Source organism: Nycticebus coucang, chromosome 15 (assembly GCF_027406575.1).
Source record: "Nycticebus coucang isolate mNycCou1 chromosome 15, mNycCou1.pri, whole genome shotgun sequence".
In the NCBI taxonomy this organism is placed as follows: domain Eukaryota; kingdom Metazoa; phylum Chordata; class Mammalia; order Primates; family Lorisidae; genus Nycticebus; species Nycticebus coucang.
In genome coordinates this window covers 12,273,676-12,292,059 of record NC_069794.1, presented here as the reverse complement: position 1 = coordinate 12,292,059, position 18,384 = coordinate 12,273,676, and the positions used below count along the sequence as shown (strand labels likewise).

Genomic DNA, 18,384 nt, shown 5'->3' with positions numbered 1-18,384 from the left:
CTCACAGCCAGCATCCAGATTTTCTGTATCAACCACTTCAACAAATTCCCTGCCAGCCCATAAAATGCTTCCCTGACTTCCTTTCCTTTCTCCAAAGTTTATTTTATTAAGTGGTATAGGAGGTAGGAGAGAGGGGGGAGGAGTGAGGAGAGAAGTCAGGGGTGAATTACATTTCAATTTTATTTATTTATTTATTTATTTTTGTAGAGACAGAGTCTCACTTTATGGCCCTCTGTAGAGTGCCGTGGCATCACACAGCTCACAGCAACCTCCAACTCCTGGGCTTAAGCGATTCTCTTGCCTCAGCCTCCGGAGTAGCTGGGACTACAGGCGCCCGCCACAACGCCGGGCTATTTTTTCGTTGCAGTTCAGCCAGGGCCGGGTTTGAACCCGCCACCCTCAGTATATGGGGCCGGCACCTTACCAACTGAGCCACAGGCACCGCCTCAATTTTATTTTAAATGCAATCTTTCTTACTCTTGCTTCCTGCAATTTTTATTTTTTTTGGTTTGTTTGTTTTTGAGACAGAGTCTTACTTTGTCGCCCTCAATAGAGTGCCATCGTGCCATAGCTCACAGCAACCTAAAACTCTTGGGCTCAAGCAATTGTCTTGCCTCAGCCTCCCAAGTAGCTGGGACTACAGGTGCTGCCACAATGCCAGGCTATTTTTAGAGACAAGTTCTTGCTCTGGCTCAAGCTGGTCTCGAACCTGTGAGCTCAATCTACCTGCCTCGGTCTCTCAAGTACTGGATTATAGGCGTGAGCCACCACACCTGGCCTGTATGTCCTAAATTTGGTTAGGTTCAGGATTTGTAGGTCTTGATAATTTGTAAAGTAGGATTTAGATGCATCATAATAGTGTGTGTGTGTGTGTGTAGACCCGTCTGATCAATACATATTTAACAGGCATATGTATTCCATATACTGGAGCAGAAATGTGTACAACAGACTCTAAGTAGTAACTGTGTTTGGATTAGGGTCCCAGATACTTTTTTTTGTTTTTTGTAGAGACAGAGTCTCACTGTACCGCCCTCGGGTAGAGTGCCATGGCGTCACACGGCTCACAGCAACCTCTAACTCTTGGGCTTATGAGATTCTCTTGCCTCAGCCTTCGGAGCAGCTGGGACTACAGGCGTCTGCCACAAAGCCCAGCTATTTTTTTTGTTGCAGTTTGGTGGGGGCTGGGTTTGAACCCACCACCCTCAGCATATGGGGCCGGTGCCCTACTCACTGAGCCACAGGCGCTGCCCAGTCCCAGATACTTTTAAGAAAATTGTATTTGCTTTATGCACACAGATTTTCTTTTCCTGGTAATTCTTCTGGAAGTCTGACTGTTTTAACTACTTCAGCGCAGACGCACTGGGGATGTGGGCTGGGGGGATGCAAAGTTAACAGGAGTTTTTTATATTTTAAAAGGTGCTTCTCCCAGATTGTTGACTGGCTGGGTGATGGTCCTTGTCTTCAGGCTGACCCACAGTGTTGGCTAGCAGCAGCTGGGCACCACAATCAGATCTCTGCAGATCAAAAGCCCTGGAGGGAAGCCTATTTTGAAACAGGATCCCAGCTATCCTCCCCTCTTCCTTGTCCTTAGTCCCATAGGCAAAGGACACCTAAGAACCCTGGACTAGAGGGCTAAGTGAGTTGTGAGTCAACCATGCAGAAAAGGAAATTAAAAAGAGGAACAGAATGAGTATAGGATGATGTTACCTGAGGAAAGGGAGAAACAGGCAGAGGACTGGATGACTGAGGAAGCAGAAGGCTCAGAACACCCTCCTGGGAGCCCAAAGCATTATCACAGCATTGGCTCCCAGATGGGAGTCCTCAGGGCCACTATCAAGCTAAGCACAACCACTTTCACAACCACAGAGGCCTGGGCCACACCTCAGAGTGCTCCCGGCCCACTCCTACTCCAGGACAGGCCCTGCCTCACCACACCGGCACCCACGGAGAGGCCAGGCTCTCCTCGGACCCACTAGAGGACAAATACTCCAAACACTGATCCAGTCTACACTGAACCACTGCTCAGAAAGTCAACAAGGTAACTGCCTCCACACGCCCACTGCAAGAATTATCCCAAACCAGCTAGGCCTGGCCATAAAAACCTGTGCAGAGATTCAGAACTCACTCCTCAAAAAAATCACAAACCCAGGGCAGCACCTGTGGCTCAGTGGGTGGGGCGCGGGCCCCATATACCAAGGCTGGCGAGTTCAAACCCGGCCCCGGCCAAACTGCAACAAAAAAGGGCCAGGTGTTGTGGCGGGCGCCTGTAGTCCCAGGTACTCGGGAGGCCGAGGCAAGAGAATCTCCTAAGCCCAGGAGTTGGAGGTTGCTGTGAGCTGTGACGCCCAGGTACTCTACCGAGGTCGATAAAGTGAGACTCTGTCTCTACCAAAAAAAAAAAAAAAATCACAAACCCAGAGAGTCTAAGAGACTTCCCTCAAGGATGCCCTGGGGCCACTGCTTCTTCTGGAAGCCCCATCGCAAAGAGCTGGGTAACCTCAACAGTTGATCCACTAGCTTGCTCCCGAAGTAACCTGATCGGCTCATCTAGTACCCTTTGCCTCCCCGACCCTTCCAGTTTCCTGAGCGGGGGCAGCCTGCCGAAGTTGCGCGCTTGTTTCCTATGCTAGGACTTTCCAACTGGGAGGAGAAATCCAGGCTGGGGCAGGACGTAGGGGCGTGTCGCCCACGTTTCTGGCCCAGGGAACCAAAACTCCTCGGATCTGCACGGTATTTGGCCAGCGCTGCAGTGTGGGGGGGAAAGATGATTACACTCGAAAGGAAATCACGACTCCTCGCGGAGCAATTACTCGCGTAGCTCCGCACGCGCAAAGTCTGGTCCGGCTTGCAGCAACTACCCGCTCCTCGCTAACCATTCGCTAGTAATTTGTGGGCCGCGGTGGAGCTGCGCCCAGAGCTGCAGCCCCGATATTAAAGTACTTTTGCAGCTTGGACACCCAGCAAGCTGCCTCTGCGCACGCCAAGCCCGCTCCTCCAGCTCCGGCTCCTCTCTCTCCGCCCAGCCCCGAGGCAGCTGAAATGGAGGTGATTTTCACGCACTTCCTGCGCGCGCACACACATGCATTTCCCCCTCCAACACCACCCGACACGTGCACGAGCCTGGACGTTTTCCTTTTGTGCTCGCTTTGCAGGCCTGGCGTCCCTGCTCCTGGTTTCCTTCTTTCGCCCCTCTTCCCTTTACTTCGCTACTTTCCTTCGGGGTGCCCCAAGCCTGGCTCTTGCCCCTCTGCCTCAGTGGCGCCCTCGCCCATTCCGCCACGGAGGAGCGGAGGCCGCGGAGATGCGCCCTGTTAGCCCGCGAGGGCCGAGTTCTGGGGCGGCTGCGAGCGCAGGGTTGGCCTCCGGCCTGCGCCCTGTTTGTTTTTTTTTTTCACCCCCTGGATGCTAGATTGAGACGTAAAGATTACCCTGACCGAATAATGCCGGGAGTCAACACTCGAGCAAACAAAAGTGCTTGCACAACTCGTCAACCCCGCTGGGACCCGGGACCGGGCTGGGGGAGAGAACGCGCTTCTCGCCGCTAATTACAAATAAATGATGATGTGCTCACTAAGTAATTGATTTAATGAAGTTCCTATGAAACTATTAAACCCGGTGGAGGTCAGGCTGGAGGCGCCCCAGAGCGCCATTGTGGGCTGTTTAACTCCACCAGGCTCCTCGGAAAGACATCGGGGCTAATAGGTGAAGTCACAGCTGCTCGCGCTGACTCCTCGGAGCGCCCGGTCGACCGAGGGCACCCTCAAGCCCTTCTCCTGTCGCGCCCTTGTGCCCCGCCGCCCGCGCCCCGCGCCGGCCAGCTTACCCACGCCACTCCCAGCCCCGCCGCCAGCTCCCGAGGGCCTCTCCAAAGGGATCCCGGGTCTCGTTAAGAGCGGGAAGTTGAGCACTGAACTTGTGCGCACCGCCGGCAGTCGGCGGCGTGCACTGCCGCCCACCCCTCCCTCCTCACTCCACCCCCGCCACTTGGTGCAGGAACTTCAGCCAGTGTGCCACGCAGGGTGCTCGCGCGCTCTTGGCAAGGTGCCTGGAGCCCGAGCGTGTGCCCAGTGCGCTGGGTGGGGAGGGGCTGAGGAGGCTAAGTGGTGCGTGAGTCTGTGTGCGCGAGCGTGCGTTGCGGACCAAAAGGCCATTTTTCGGCATCCCTTACCAGGGGCCTGTGCATGCAAAAAAGTATAGCAGTAGGGAGTACAGAGAAGGGGAATGAGGCAAGATGTGCCAAAGAGATCGCTCAGGTAGGCGGCTGGGCCTGGGAACTCCAGTGCTTGATTTAGCGAAAGTGGGTTGTTTTGGGCTCTCTACCTCTCTCCACCGCCCACCTCTGGGGACTCCTGAGCAGGCCAGGCATTCCTTGGCCTGGAGCTAAGGCTGCCAGCTGTCAGTAGGGAGGAGGACCCTGGGTCCGCATCTCAAGACGGACTTGATCAGAGCTCTTTTGCCACCCATCGCACACAGATCTAAATTCTACAGGAGAGGTAGGGACTTCTGCAGCTTGGTTCTTGATGAGAAACAAGACTGTCTCTTATCCAAAAGCCTGGAGGGAGCCCTGAGGCACACGTCCCAGGATGCAGGAACATACATTGCAAATGGATCTAGGGTTAAGGGTGCTAAACCCTAGTACCAGTGGCACCAAGGGTCCATCACTCTCTCACACAGAGACACACATGGTGGGGGGGAGCATTTGACTGCATCTCCCTCCACCTACAAGAGGCCTTGTGGTTAAAGGGAAGGCCCGCGCGACCAGCTGGAACTCCACACTGGGGGAGGGGGGGAGGGGAGGGCTGTGGGGCTTATAGCTGCAGAAATCAATCTGCCAGGATGCCCTGCCCCCTCTCCCCAGCCAAATCTTGTCTCTTTTCATCAAGAATTGATAGTTAACAGAGTTTCTTTTAAAGCATGCATTTCGTTTATGCCACAGTTAGTTGGCAGTAGCTTCATTCCTTTTTAATGTTAGGAATTTTCGACTACTGAAACCAATTTCCTTTTTATTTTGAATCAAACATTTGAAATTGAGGGTGGAGAGAAGGAGGAGGAGATATTTTGCCGCTCTTGTTGGTGACTTTAAACGGAACTCTAGTCCTGCCTGGGACTTTGGTCTCAATGAGGGTCTCAACCTCTGACTCCTCAGGGAATATTGACAAAAATCTTTTTTCATTCTTGCTTGAGGTCTCAGTTTCGCCGTCTGTAAAATTGGATCTGGAGCTCCTTAGCTGAGGTCCTTTGGGCTTTATTTCTTTGTGGTCTGTGAAGGGACCGTGGGGGAGGGGGGAGGAGGAAACCAGTTAAGACGCTTTTTTGCACCAAGCTTTTGTCTTTCTTTGTAGGAGTGAGTCCCTTTGTAAAATAACGCCCCACTTAGACTGCCTAATGGATTTTTAGCAGAGCTGGAATTTTCATTTTCCCCACGCAGGAAAGACGAGAAGGGGAGATTCAAACTCAGCGAGTCCCGCGTGGCCCTCGTCTGCTAACAGCGCTCTCCAAAATGTGCCAAAAGCGGTGCACTAGGACGCACTCTCCTCCTCCGCCCAAGGCAGCTGTTCCCATTTTGTTCCCGCCTCCCCTGCCCTCACCCTAGTCCCTCGTATTCCTTTAACGCCTGCTGCTGACTGCATCCCTGCTGCCCTTAATGTAGGATGGGCACTTCTCTTCAGCCTCCAAATGAGAAGTGACATTTGCACTCGGCTCAGCCAACGCGTGAGCACAACGCGGGGGCACAGACCCATTGACCGAGCGCGGCCAAGGGGCCGGCCGGCTCGGCGGCATCCGAAGCTGCCTTAATTAATACCATCTTAAATAGTCCAGCAGCCACCGAAGACAAAGTTGAAGAAAGACTTTAAGGCTGAGTGCCCCTCGACAAGCTCTTTTTCCCGTGTCATTCAACATTTAATACGCCGGCTTGTAATGCTACTACTGGTGTTCCTTTCTCAGCAAGGACATTATTTTTTCACGGTGCCCATAGCCAGGAAAAGCCCTTTAGGCAAAGAAAATCAAAATGTTTGTTGTTTTGGATGACTTATAACTCTTGTTTAACACAAGCACTTTCAGGAAAGTATAACAGGCGCAGCCTCCAAAGCAAACAACACAATCCTTGTGACAGAGTCGGACACAAAAAGCACATTGTCTTGCGGACTACCCCTTTTCTCTGGTGCTAGATGGGGGCCTGTCTCCGAGTGAACACCACGATGCCGTTTCACTTTTGAACTATTGTTTTTGAGTTATGCCATGTGGTCAAAAGGAGCGAGAAGGGGGTTGTTTCCAGGCTCATAAGACAAACGAGTTGCCTTTTCAATGAAATCCCCCCGCGATCCTTGAAAACGGAGTTTAAATGTCACCTCCGCCTTTCTAATGGGCACAGCGCTGGAGGCGACCCTTCAAAGAGCCTGGGTGATAAACGACCCTTATTAAATATGGCCCGGACTGCTGGGAAAGTCCTGTGCGCCGCCAGAACGCCCGGAGAGCGCCCCTCACTGGAGGACCCTGGAGGAACCCGGGTCGCCCCCGCAGGCGGGAGAGGACCCGGCCGCGGAGGCCCCAGGCCGCCCTGGCGGGGGCGCGGGGACGCCCGGGTGAGGGGGGCCGTTGTAATACAACTTCTTATCTGCCGCCCCCAACACGCCAGTGCGCCCCATCCCCAGAGACTCTACGTGAAAGGTTGGTGCGTTCCCTCTGACTTCTTTTTGTCGGTTGCCGAGTGGCGTCTGCAAGTCTGAGCTGCGAAGTTACTGATTTGCAGGCTGCATGTTAAGGCAGCCCATGTAAGTAATTTCTCCGGGCACCCCAGCAAAGGAGAACAAATCGCTGACAAAGGCGAGCGCTTTCGATTCAGCGGCGTCGTTAAGGCAACCCCAAAGTATTCCCCCTATAATAAGTTCCACTTCAAAGGGTTTCTTATTCAGCGGTGACTGCTTCGCACTTTTATTAAGTCCGGGCTTTTTCACTCGGAGGAATCATCTGTTTGGTTATTTTTCATCGTGTTTATTTTTCACCATTCACACAGTACTTGTATTAAATAAACAAAGAACAATCGCTCTGCAAATAAAAGTACTTAGGTGGGGAGAGAAGGAAGAGGAACTGGGGCTCAGGGGCCCCTCTCCCCCTACCCTTGAAACATCACCCACTCCCCACCCAACTGCCTTTCTCTCCTTCCCTCTCTCTCTCTTTTCTCTCAAGGCATTAGGTTCTATGGGGGAGTCCTAACAAAAAATTGAGGGGGGCAAATATATAGACATATAGATATATGTGTATGTATATATATATATATATATATATATCTGATGAGGTGAAAATTGACAAACCTAACTTGGCATAAAAGTAAAGGTCACTGCAACAGTATCTTAATGAATGTCCCAAATGGCAGTGAACCCTCTGCCAGCGACTCGCCTGGCCCTGCCCATTGCCATAGCAATCTTGGTGCTCTGCGTGGATGTACCATAAAGGCAGTAGTTTGAATTTCAAAAAAAAACATGTCTTTGAACTTCTCTCTGCCTGATTAGGCACTTGGGTTGTGTGTGAATGTGTGCATGTGTGCGTGGGCGTGTGGAGGTGGGGGGATGAGTTTCTGTATGTTTTTGATCATGGCTTAGTGTGCTGGCATCTCCAGGGACCAGGTGGTTTCACCTTGGGTCTCCTTGGTGACAGTATTGCACAGTATTCCTCCAGACCTGGAAGGTTTTCGTGGTCATTCTCCTGTTTTGTTACAAGTGGGTAGAGATGTGCCTTTTGTTTGCCTTGTAATCAGCCTTCCTTTCCTCTTACTTAGGGTGATCACTTGAAAAACCAGACTGTTTCCTCTGTCTCCTCCCCAGGAGTGGTATTTCCTAACCAAACTGGGATTAAAAAACAGTGGTGGAGAGCATCTCTTGTCCCATTTCACAGATAGCTCATAGATAAAATTAAAATGGTGTCCAAAAACTTCCCCAGAATGAATGACAGCAATTTTGAGACTGCAGTACAAATATGGCTACAGATAGTTGGGCCCAGCTCTGAAGGTGTCTGGGCCCTCTCTTTTCCATCCCTAATACTATGGCACTTGTGTGGCCATCTCCAACTCCTTAAGAGAATATAATTCCCACCCTCAAGTTCTAAGTGCTTTAGATCTTAGGAGCATTAGTTTACTAAAGCATGCTGAATGAGGAAACCTACATACATAAACTACAAATAATCAAGTGTTTAAAGATTCTTCTAGTCTGGAAAACAAAGGTAGATGATTTAAACAGTATTTGCAAGGGCCACATTTTGCCTAGGGAAGATGAAGTCTTTGATGATAGCCAACTTAGTGTCAATAAGTGGCTTTCTTTGAGACATATTCAGATGGGAACGTCTTGCTTGCCAATTGCCATAGAAATCTTAACACACCATGAAGATTGTCCAAGCGCCAAGCCTTCCGTTCTGGACTAAATTACTTTGAAGTGGCGCAGGACGAGCAGTGGTCAATTTTAACTCTATAGACTGGACAGAGAACGCTGGGAGTGGGAGATTGTGCGTTTTAAAGCAGAAAATAAGAAGGGGAAACTTGTTTTATACACTCTATACAAGGTTCTGCTCATTGTCAGATATCTTTTATATTTCCCATGAATGATTCATGTCTTGGTGGCTTTGTGTCACCCTTCTTTTCACAAGAAACTTCATTAGAGAGCTATAAGTTTTCCCATTGATTGGGGCCTCATTTATAAGTGTTTTTCTCCTTCGTGTGCTGGTTATTGTCATCTGGCTTAAAACAACTCTTTGCAACCTGTTTCACCTTTACTACATTTAACAAACCTGACTTTTAAAAGCCACTATAACCTTTCAGAGAAATGCTTATTGACATTACTACCAATTGCTTTTAACTATTTGCCTTTTATCAGTTTTGTATCTGCTAACGGAAAACTAAGCAAAGGTCCAGCCTTCTAAATGTGCATAGCCAAATACATGAAGACACTTGAAAATTTTCTTGCCATGAAAGAATCCACTTTCTCCTTAACACCTACCCCAAATGCTGAGCTTAGATTACTAATGGCCACTCAACTTCCAAAATAAACTGGAGTAAAATTGTATCTTTATCCCATTACCTCCTATGAGGTATTTGATGCCCTACTTCATTTCATTAAATACCCATCTCAGCTCCTGACCAATTTTGCTAGCACCTTCTTTGTGTCTGGAAGCCTCTCACAGTCCCTCCCCTTACCTTTTCTTTATCCCTTTCTCCCTGTTGGAGAGTAGGCACCAAAGAAATGCTAAAATTCATTTTTCAGCTTTTCACTGACACTCAGATTACTCATTTTAACAAATGAATGCAGTAACCTTCAAGATTTATGCCGTTTAAGTGCAGCCTTCATAAATGTCTCACTATTATCTAGATAAAACTATAAGCTGTAAATTAAACAAAGATATAAAAACATTTTATTGCTTGGGGAGAGGCTAAGGGTTCAAGGAGAGACAACCTAACGTTCACTCCATTAGCAACTTACTCATTTTGTAAGAGAATGACTGATATGCCATTAGGCAAAACATAAGCAATACATAGGAAGAATACCTTTATTAAATTTGTTACTTATAATCATTCTTGCTTTCTTTCTATTGAAGGTACACATTTTAAGTTTTTATTTTAGGTGTATCAGGAACCAATAAATCTGTGGCGAAGAGTTAACCTATGCATGGTAAAATACATAAAATACATATTACTTTGTCTCATAATAAATAAACCTGTAGCATAATAAAGAATAGTGCAAACTACCATTGAAAAAGTTGTATAAATAAAACAACTCATTATACATCAGGAATATTTTGTTCTAATAAGTTTACGATACATAAATTATCCCCCCAAAGTTCATACCTTATCTTTTCTATTTGAAAGGGCTTTGAAAGTGAATAATATGAAAATCAAATAAACTTTAAAAATGTAGAATTATTTTATATTCAAGTTTTATGGTCTTTTTTTATAAAGGGTCTGCATGTTTCATATTCACCATAACAATCTGAAGACAACATTGAAAGGCTTTCCAAGTGACAGCACCATGCACTGTACTAGTAATATAATATATCTATAAACTATATATAATCTCATCAACACAATGCAAAAAAGACATGCAGGAAGAGTCTTGGTTTTCACATTACGTTGTTCATTCAAGTAAGCTTAAAAATATATTTTTCCATTTTCTTTCCTTTTTTTTTTTAAATAAACCATGGGTCATAAATGACAATCTTTCACCAAAATGTATAATATAATTCTTTGGTGTGTTTGAACTCTTCCAGAAAAAAAAAAGATGTTTGAAAATAAATTAATTCAACTGTACAAATAATAATGTTCACATACAAGTTATTAACAATGACAAGACTACATCAAGCACTCACAGCACACAAAACAAATTTCTACAAACCCTGGGGAGGGGGTGTCTTCAGAGTCTCTGAGGATAAATTAGTGCTCTTTAGTATATTCGTATGATGTTTCTGATGGACTACACTTTGCACAGATGTGTTGTACCAACTGAAAATAAATTGACTAAGAGTTATTGTCCCAGGTTCTTGACCTTCTTTATCCTAGCTTGACAGCTCTGGCAAAGGTCACACATTCATCAGTGTTTGGTGGTAACTATAAACCTTTTAAAATTTTTAAATATTTATAGCAACTCCCTCCCCTCTTTTAATGTAAATCATACACTACCTACTGTCATTTTCAAATGGAATAGTTTGGTGTGTTCAGTGCTCAGGTGGAAGAAAATGCACTAAAATGCAGTTTCAGGCTTTAAAAAATAGACTTTTTAAAAGGTTGATATAACATTATAAAAGAAGGGTTGGCCTGTTTTAAAAACAACAGCTTTCCCAAAAAGTAGGCATGATGCCATCATCACACCTCCTCAGACTTGACTGTGAAATGTTGGCATCCCAAAGAACTTATCATCGAAAACATAATCTCTTTATTACACAAGTTTGGACATAGTAAGGAGGCAGCATCTGAGATTTCAGATTAAAAAAAAAACACCACCACCATACAGGAAAAAGAAAGCACTTGAATTTCTTCTATTTTATAAAATATCACAGTTTCACAGTTGTCTATCGCAGTAGCTTTTTTTTCTCCCCACTTTTGTTTGAACAATCACAGTAGCACGATATATGGAGATACATTAAGGTTGCTGCATCTTTTTTCTCTTAATCACACAGTGGGAAACTGATGAAATAATCCTGTATAAAAATACGTTAAGGTGAGATCAGTAATAAAAGACTGGAAATTAAAAACTACAAATATTAGAACTTAAAGGGTTCTTACAAATATTTTTGGACACAGGTACAGTCCGGGATCTGTTGGCAATGCAGCAAGTGTGTGGTTTACAATCAAGAGGCCTTTGTAGAATTAGGGCCCAACAGGAAAGTCAAAAGCAGCCCACATTATGGTGTCAAAGGCATTCAATTTGAGAGGCACTCTGGACAAGCAGAGGGCCTTGTTGCTGTGTTGAATTCTGACTTAATGCTCTTTCCTCCCCCTTTAAAAAATATGTGTATGTATATATACACACAGACACACGTAGTGAGTATCTTGATTAACTAATCTCCACTCACTATCCTTGACACAATTTGCCTCCAGCCTTGTCCCCCTGCAATGTACAAGTCCAGCTTGGTTGTTTTTTGTTTGTTTAAGAAAAAAAAAAAAGCCCAAATATCTTAATTAAATTAATTGAATTTACAAACACCATAGGGTTTCATACTGAATAAATAGGGCTAATTAGACCTGGTGGCAAGTCTGAGTCATGGGTTTGTCTCAGGCTCAGCATTGTCTCAGGTTAGGATGTGGTCCAAGGACTCCCACTTTAATATTTCACTTAATTAATAAAAAATCCTAATGTATCGTCCGCACAACTTCAGGGTTTCCATAAATCTCCTCATCTTCAGACTCTGAGGTGGTTCCATTGCTGGAAGGTGTGTGGAGGTGGCTGGGTGCCCCGCTGGCCTGGCAAACGTACCACTCATTGAGGTTGGTCACCTGAGGGGATAGAGTGCTGGAGCGACTCCTAGCTGTGTCCAGCACAGGGGACAAGGGGGGACCCACTGGAGTCCCCACTGACGAGTAACCAAGAGTTCCTGGGGAAGGTGGTGGGGACTTGCAGTGGATCTTCATGTGCTTCCGCAGAGAGCTTGGGTGAGTGTAGGATTTGTCACAGCCACGAATCTTGCAGTAGTAGGGCTTGTCACTCGTATGGACATGGGAATGTTTCTTGCGATCACTGCTATTGGCAAACTTTCTGTCACAGCCATCAAATTCACATTTGAAAGGCTTTTCCCCTGCAACAAAACACAGAAAGGTTAACAATGGCTTTCCAGAGAACTCTCACTTGAGAGAAATCTTGGAACAGAACCCAGGATGTATTTTTCCCATTTTCCTGAAAACCAACTTCCAACCTTTTTATTCTTAACTCCTATGTTCCAGAATGCAAAGTGGAAGCAATATTTCAAGGGCGGGCCTGGAGGCTCTGCTTGGACCTGGGCTTTGTGAGAAGCTGGATGTCATCCCCTTGCAGTACTAGGGGGTCGGGGTGAGATCCTGGAATAAGGTCCAGGAGGTAACACTGAAACCCATCTAGGACCCTGAGACCCTTTCCCAGTCTCCCCCAAGGGTCTACAGGCTCAAAAAAAAACAAGATCCTTCTGTCCTGATGAACACTGATAAAATGATACTTCCAACACCATAGGAAAAATACAAATATAAGAAAGAGGAGAAAAAAAAAACACATAGACTAAATTGAAAGCAAACTAGGAATGCAGCAGTATTATAACCATGGTATTTCCCCAGGATTTCATTGATAGAAAGAGGCAGCAGGAGGGAATAGGGGGTTGGGAATGGAAGGAGGTAAAACAAAACAATCCTTTTCTCTTTAGAAAGAAAGGCACCTGTGAAAAGCATACTCCTGCCACTAGATTATTACAAGGCTAGCTGGGCAGAGGAGAGGCTGGTGGCCTCTGCATTCTAAGCTTTCCTTCCAACTTGCAGGGCGATTAAGAGCACAGCAGAACAGAAACTAGCAAATAATAAGACACAAGCCTCAGCCTCATGCCACAAGTAAACTTACTCTTAACAGCTTTCTATGTTGCTCAATAGCCCAAAAGGCCTTTTTTTTTTTTTTAGAAGTTTCTGGCCTGGGCTGGGTTTGAACCCACCACCTCTGCCATATGGGGCCAGGGCCCTACTCCTTTGAGCCACAGGCGCCGCCCAAGGCCTTCTTTTTTTTAACCAAGGTCTTGGGCCTATCACCCCTTTAGGTTGGTCTGACCACCCCACAAACACAATGCCTTTAAACACAAGGCCCCTAGTCCAGGAAATGCTTAATAAGGTAACTAGAAAAATTCAGCCACACTACCTGTTAGTGTTACAAGCAAATAAAAGACAGCAAGTAACAGTATAACTGAATTTTTCCTCGCTTCAGATGTATTTGAGTCCATAACTGAACAAGTCATCTCATACACATTCCTGGGGAAGATCTTCCTCTTACATTCAGAGGATTTAAAAAATAAAGTTGAATTTCAGCAGCTACTCTGGTGACATAACAAGTATGGCATTTTCCTTTGTTTTGGATAATTTATCTTTAAAAATAAATTTTTAAGATTCAGGGCGGCACTTGTGGCTCAGGGAGTAGGGTACCAGTCCCATATACTGAGGGTGGCGAGTTCAAACCTGGCCCCCGCCAAAACGGCAACAAAAAAAAAATTTTTTTTTTTTAAAGATTCAGCCTAGTGTACATAAATTTTTGTAGTGAATTTTCACATTCCCTCTATATAGACAGTTCAGTGTAGTGGGGTTTTTGGATTTGGGGGTTTTTGTTTTAAGATTTGACCAACGATAACTGCCTTCAAAGCCAGAGTATGGTAGCACATCGGAAAGTACTCGACTGCCTGGAACATGGCTTTCCCTACCTGGATAAAAATGAAATTAGACATTATTCAAATACACCTCCGAAATAGATATATAAGGACAGGGAAAACAGTGATAATCACAACCTCTTAAAACTCTGTCAATGAGCTGCAAAAAAAAATTAATGCCTTTTTTTATCAAAATATCAGTAATTTGTCCTGATTTATATTATGCTTTAAACTGGAGAAAATACTAAGTTAACACATAGCATTTCTTTTAAAAAATTATAATCAGGCCTTCTTCAATATGGAGCCTTAAGTAGTCCTCATTTACCCTATGGAAATGTGCAATGTTGTTTTTTAGAATCCTCACGTTCCTGTACAACCTACATAGACCCAGTAACTGTGGAAAGAAGGGTAGGAAATGGATAAAGGACAGGTGGAGGGAGAAAGAAAAAAGTGACAGAATGGCCTGCGTTATCCAGTAGGCCTATGGGGGCAGTAAGTGACTCTCACCTGACTAGAAAGGCTAAGAGAGCCCAGTGTTTACATTTACAATTCTGACAGAGGAGTCATGTCAGAATTTAACTATTTCCAGAGTTTTGTGGAAAGTTGGGGAAGCTCCGTGTGGATAACTCCAGGTCATTTTCCCAGAGAAAGTCCAGCCCAAGGGAAGGTTACAAATGCCAACTGGGGCACGTGGATCAGGAAATGGGAAAACCCCAAAAGGGAGAGGTTTGCTCCTGAGAGGGAAGGAAGGATAGTCCCTTTCAGAAGACCAGACCAAATGGCTAAGCGGCCCGGGGATTGCCAAAAACACGAGGAGCAGGTTTGAGTTTCAAACAGAGGAGCCTAGAGAGGCCCACGCAGCCCCCTGAAAGGACAAGCATCCACACACGACTTGGGGCTGGAAAATCAAACAGCCGCAGTCCTCTAGGCCCTCCCCGCCCCCATGCCCTCGCCTGTCCCTGCAGCCTTTCGTGGCAGGGCAGCCCGCGCTATAGGGGCTGAAGAGAAACCCGGATCCTGCGTGGGCAGCCGCCAAGGGACAGTGACCCCCACACACACACAGGCCGCGCGCACCGCCCTTAAAGGTTCCATTTGGGGACTGGGTGTGTGGGGTGAGGGGCGACTCCACGGCCCCCGGACCGTGCCTGGGCACTGGAGCAAGCTGCTGGTTTAGCAGACCAGGCGTTTTTATGAGAGCCTCCTGGGAAGTCTCCTTCTGGAAAAATCATTAAGGCAAAATGATCCCGATTAGAAAAAAACGGTGCTCCTGGGAAAATGAGCTTCCAGCCCGGGTCAGCCTGTGCGCAGGGCAGGCCCGTGAGGTGTTGGGCAGACGAGAGCAAGGCCCCGGCTCCAGCCTCCGGCCACCCAGACGCCCCCGGCCCTGGCCGCAGGCCTGTCGTTGGGTCTCACACTCTCTACCTGCTTGCCGCCACAGCGCCGATAAATCAGCCGAGTGATTACTGAATGTAAACTCCAGTTACTTAAGTGTCCTCGGAGGGATAATCTTGTCTGTCCCTATAAATCCCGGCTGCGCTCGCGCTCATCAACGCTTCTGCCCTATGAGCTGGTGGGTTCAGTGGGCCTCCCGGCCCTTGGGATCTATCCCAGCGCCCTCCTCGGGGCCGGCACCTCCAAAGGCTGGGCTCGGGGGAAGTAGGGAGTCCCCATGGCACCGGGGGTTCCCCTGCAGTCCCATGGCGGGGTAGGTCTCACCCATCCGAGACCCGGTCCTCCTCCAACTATAGCCTTCTGTAAGAGGACGGAAGCCAATTCCTTCGGCACCCTCAAGGGCGAGTGAGATACTGTGTAAGTGAAGTGTGAGGATGTATGTGGGAAAAGAGGGATGAGGGAATAAGGGTGTCGCAGGAACTGGGTGTATGCGCGCGCGCCAGGGCCTTAAGTTGTCGAGACGGATGCACGTGAAGGTGTGTGTGGAGTGTGTAACGGTGGGAGAGTGTGGGTGCGTGCAGGGGGCTCTCCGGGGACCCTAAAGCGTGCTCCTCTCTAACCGGAGGGGCTACACCGAGCGGACCCCATGCCACAGCAAACCCCACTCCAGCTCTTTGGAGCGCGGCGGACTGTGCTGGGAAGGGAGGCGCTGCCGGGTCAGCCCCGGACCCGGCCCCCCTTCCCATCGCCCTCCCCGATTTCCCGGGGCCGGGCGGATAGGGGCTGCCGACCGTCCTGGGAGCCTTCCTGCTGCTGCTGCTGCTGCTGCTGCGTCTGCTCCGAAGCGGCGGCGGCGGCTGGAGCGCGTTGCCGATCCCGGCCGAGGGGCTGCGGGCGCGCTGGAGACTCCGCAGTGAGGAAACCCAACGCGGGGCCTGTGTATGCTATCGAATTACTTATTCATAGAAAAAAAGAGGGGAGAGAAAAAAAAGAAGTCACATGTCCGGGTTATACGTATGCGAAAAGCAGCAGCAGAAGGAGGGGAAAAAATGAAGGAGAGCAGGAGGAGGAGAAACAGCGGCGGAAGCTGCGGCGGCGCAGAAGGCGGTGGTGACGGCGCGGCCAGGGACAGACACCCACCTGTATGAGTGCGCTTGTGGATCTTGAGGTTCTCGGAGCGCGCGAAGACCTTGCCGCAGCCCGGGAAGGGGCAGGGGAAGGGCTTCTCGCCGGTGTGCACGCGGATGTGGTTGATAAGTTTGTATTTGGCCTTGAAGGGCTTGCCCTCGCGTGGACAGTCCTCCCAGAAGCAGACGTGGCTGCTCTGCTCTGGGCCACCCACGTGCTCCACCGTGACGTGGTTCACCAGCTCGTGCATGGTGCCGAAAGTTTTGGAGCAGGGCTTGGTGCTGCCGGCCGGGGGCGGTGGCGGCGGCTGCGGCGGCGGCAGCCCGGCCAGCTCTTCGGGGTCGATCCACTTGCAGATGAGCTCCTGCTTGATTGGCTGCCGCATGTAGCGCAGGAAGGCCCCGGCCGCCCCTGGGAGGTGGGGGTGGTGCTGGTGCGGGTGCTGCGCGGGAGCCGGCGGCGGCGGCGCCGGGGGTGGCGCGTGGTGCTGCAGGTGGGGCCCAGGCCCAGCCGCTGCTGCGGCGGCTGCCGCCGCCAGGTTCAGGTTTAAGTTCACCGCTCCATAACTGTGCAGGGCGGCAGCTGCAGCGGCCGCTACCGCCCCGTAGTGCGCGTCCCCCGAGCGTGGCGCGAAGGGCGGCTCCGAGCGGCTGTACAGCTCGGCCGCCGCGGCTGCTGCCGCGGCCGCCAGCCCCAGGCGCATCTGGCCGTTGAGCGGGTGCGGATGGCCGCCTGGGGTCCCCGGCGTGTCGTGCAGCGTGGGGAAGAGCGCTGGGCCGCCGCCGCTGTCCGGGCCGGCATAGGTGCCGCTGGCCGAGATGAACATGCCGGCCGAGTGAGGAGGCGGGGCCGGGTGCTGGGGGGAGCTGGTGCCGGACCGCTGCTCCCCTCCGAGCGGGGCCCCGTGCATGGCCGCCGCGGGGGCCGTGGCGGAAAGGTCCCTCCGGAGGACGAAGTCCCTGCTGTGGCCTTTGCCGCTGCTGCCGCCGCCACCACTGTTGGTGGTGGTGTAGCCCGAGAGGGCAGGAGGAGGAGGCAGGGGAGGGGGAGGGGGTGAAGGGGAGGGAGGAAGAGGAGGGGCCGGGGGCGGGGGCGCAGAGGGCTGAGCGCTACTGCTGCCCCCGCCACCAGGGTAGGTGCTGGCGCTGGGGTGAGCGACCAAGGATGCAGCACGGGCGGCGGCCGCCGGAGCCTCCGGGTGTGCTGGGAGCGCCTGGGTGGGAGGGCTGAGGCCCAGCGCGCTCGTCTGGGCCATGTGCTCGGGTCCGAGCGGAGTGATGGCCACGCCAGGGTCAGCGCCCAGGTCCCGCCGGCGAAGGTGCGCGGCAGCGGCGCGGAGTTGGGAGTGGGCGGGCGGGCTGGCCAGCGCCGGGAAGCCTGTCATATTCTGAAGCGGCTGGACCTGAGCTGTTGCCAAATCCGCTAATCTCAGCGCTGGCGGGTTCCTCTTGCTCAAAGGGAGCTCCATCAGAACTACACAATCAGGCCTATAGACCCTCACTGGGGGGACTTTTTTCCCTCTGCCCGCCTTCAAAAACATGTATATATTAGGCGCTCTTTAACTTCTTTTGTCCTGGCCTCCTAACTCTCCTTATTCCTGTTCCCATTCTATCCTCCAGCGATTGGCAGAATGAACACCACATTTGAGCTGCACAGTGGGACTGAGATTTTGGAAATGGCACGGGTGGGATTGGAGGGAGCTGAGTGATTGGCAGCAGCGTCGGCTGCCCGATTGGCTCCCGTTCAGGCCCTCAGCCCAGCGGGGATCCGCCCCTGTGCTTGTGGCCGCCTGCGCTTTCGCTTCGTGCCCCCTCCTCTGCTGGAGCCCCGCGTCCCCGCCTCCCCGGGGACGCCCAAGTTGCACTTGCAGGAAGTTTGAGTCGGGCCTGCGCGCGCAGCGCGGGGCGCTGCCTTCTCACACCTCACCCAGAGGGCGTGTGTCTGCACGCGGTCAGAGGGCATAGGGTGGCGAGGGGCTGGGGACTTCGTAGGGGCAAAGGGCGTAGGGGAAACCTCCGT

General features: G+C 49.9%; 1 protein-coding gene and 1 long non-coding RNA gene across 5 annotated transcripts in view; both read right to left on the bottom strand.

Moving 5' to 3' along the window:
• Positions 1 to 3,951, bottom strand: part of LOC128566530 (uncharacterized) — a 111,812-nt gene extending 107,861 nt beyond the window's left edge. For all 4 annotated transcript variants that reach the window (XR_008374577.1, XR_008374578.1, XR_008374576.1 and 1 more), the window contains exon 1: positions 3,824 to 3,951. This is a non-coding gene — a long non-coding RNA (uncharacterized LOC128566530). The remainder of the gene's footprint in view (positions 1 to 3,823) is intronic.
• Positions 3,952 to 9,451: 5,500 nt separating this feature from the next.
• Positions 9,452 to 18,139, bottom strand: ZIC5 (Zic family member 5). Its single transcript, XM_053564050.1, has 2 exons — positions 16,378 to 18,139; positions 9,452 to 12,273 (listed from the first exon to the last, which is right to left on the bottom strand). The coding sequence occupies exons 1-2, from the start codon at positions 17,903 to 17,905 to the stop codon at positions 11,831 to 11,833; spliced, it is 1,971 nt and encodes a 656-aa protein (XP_053420025.1). The 5' UTR covers positions 17,906 to 18,139; the 3' UTR covers positions 9,452 to 11,830.
• Between the last annotated feature and the right edge of the window lie 245 nt (positions 18,140 to 18,384).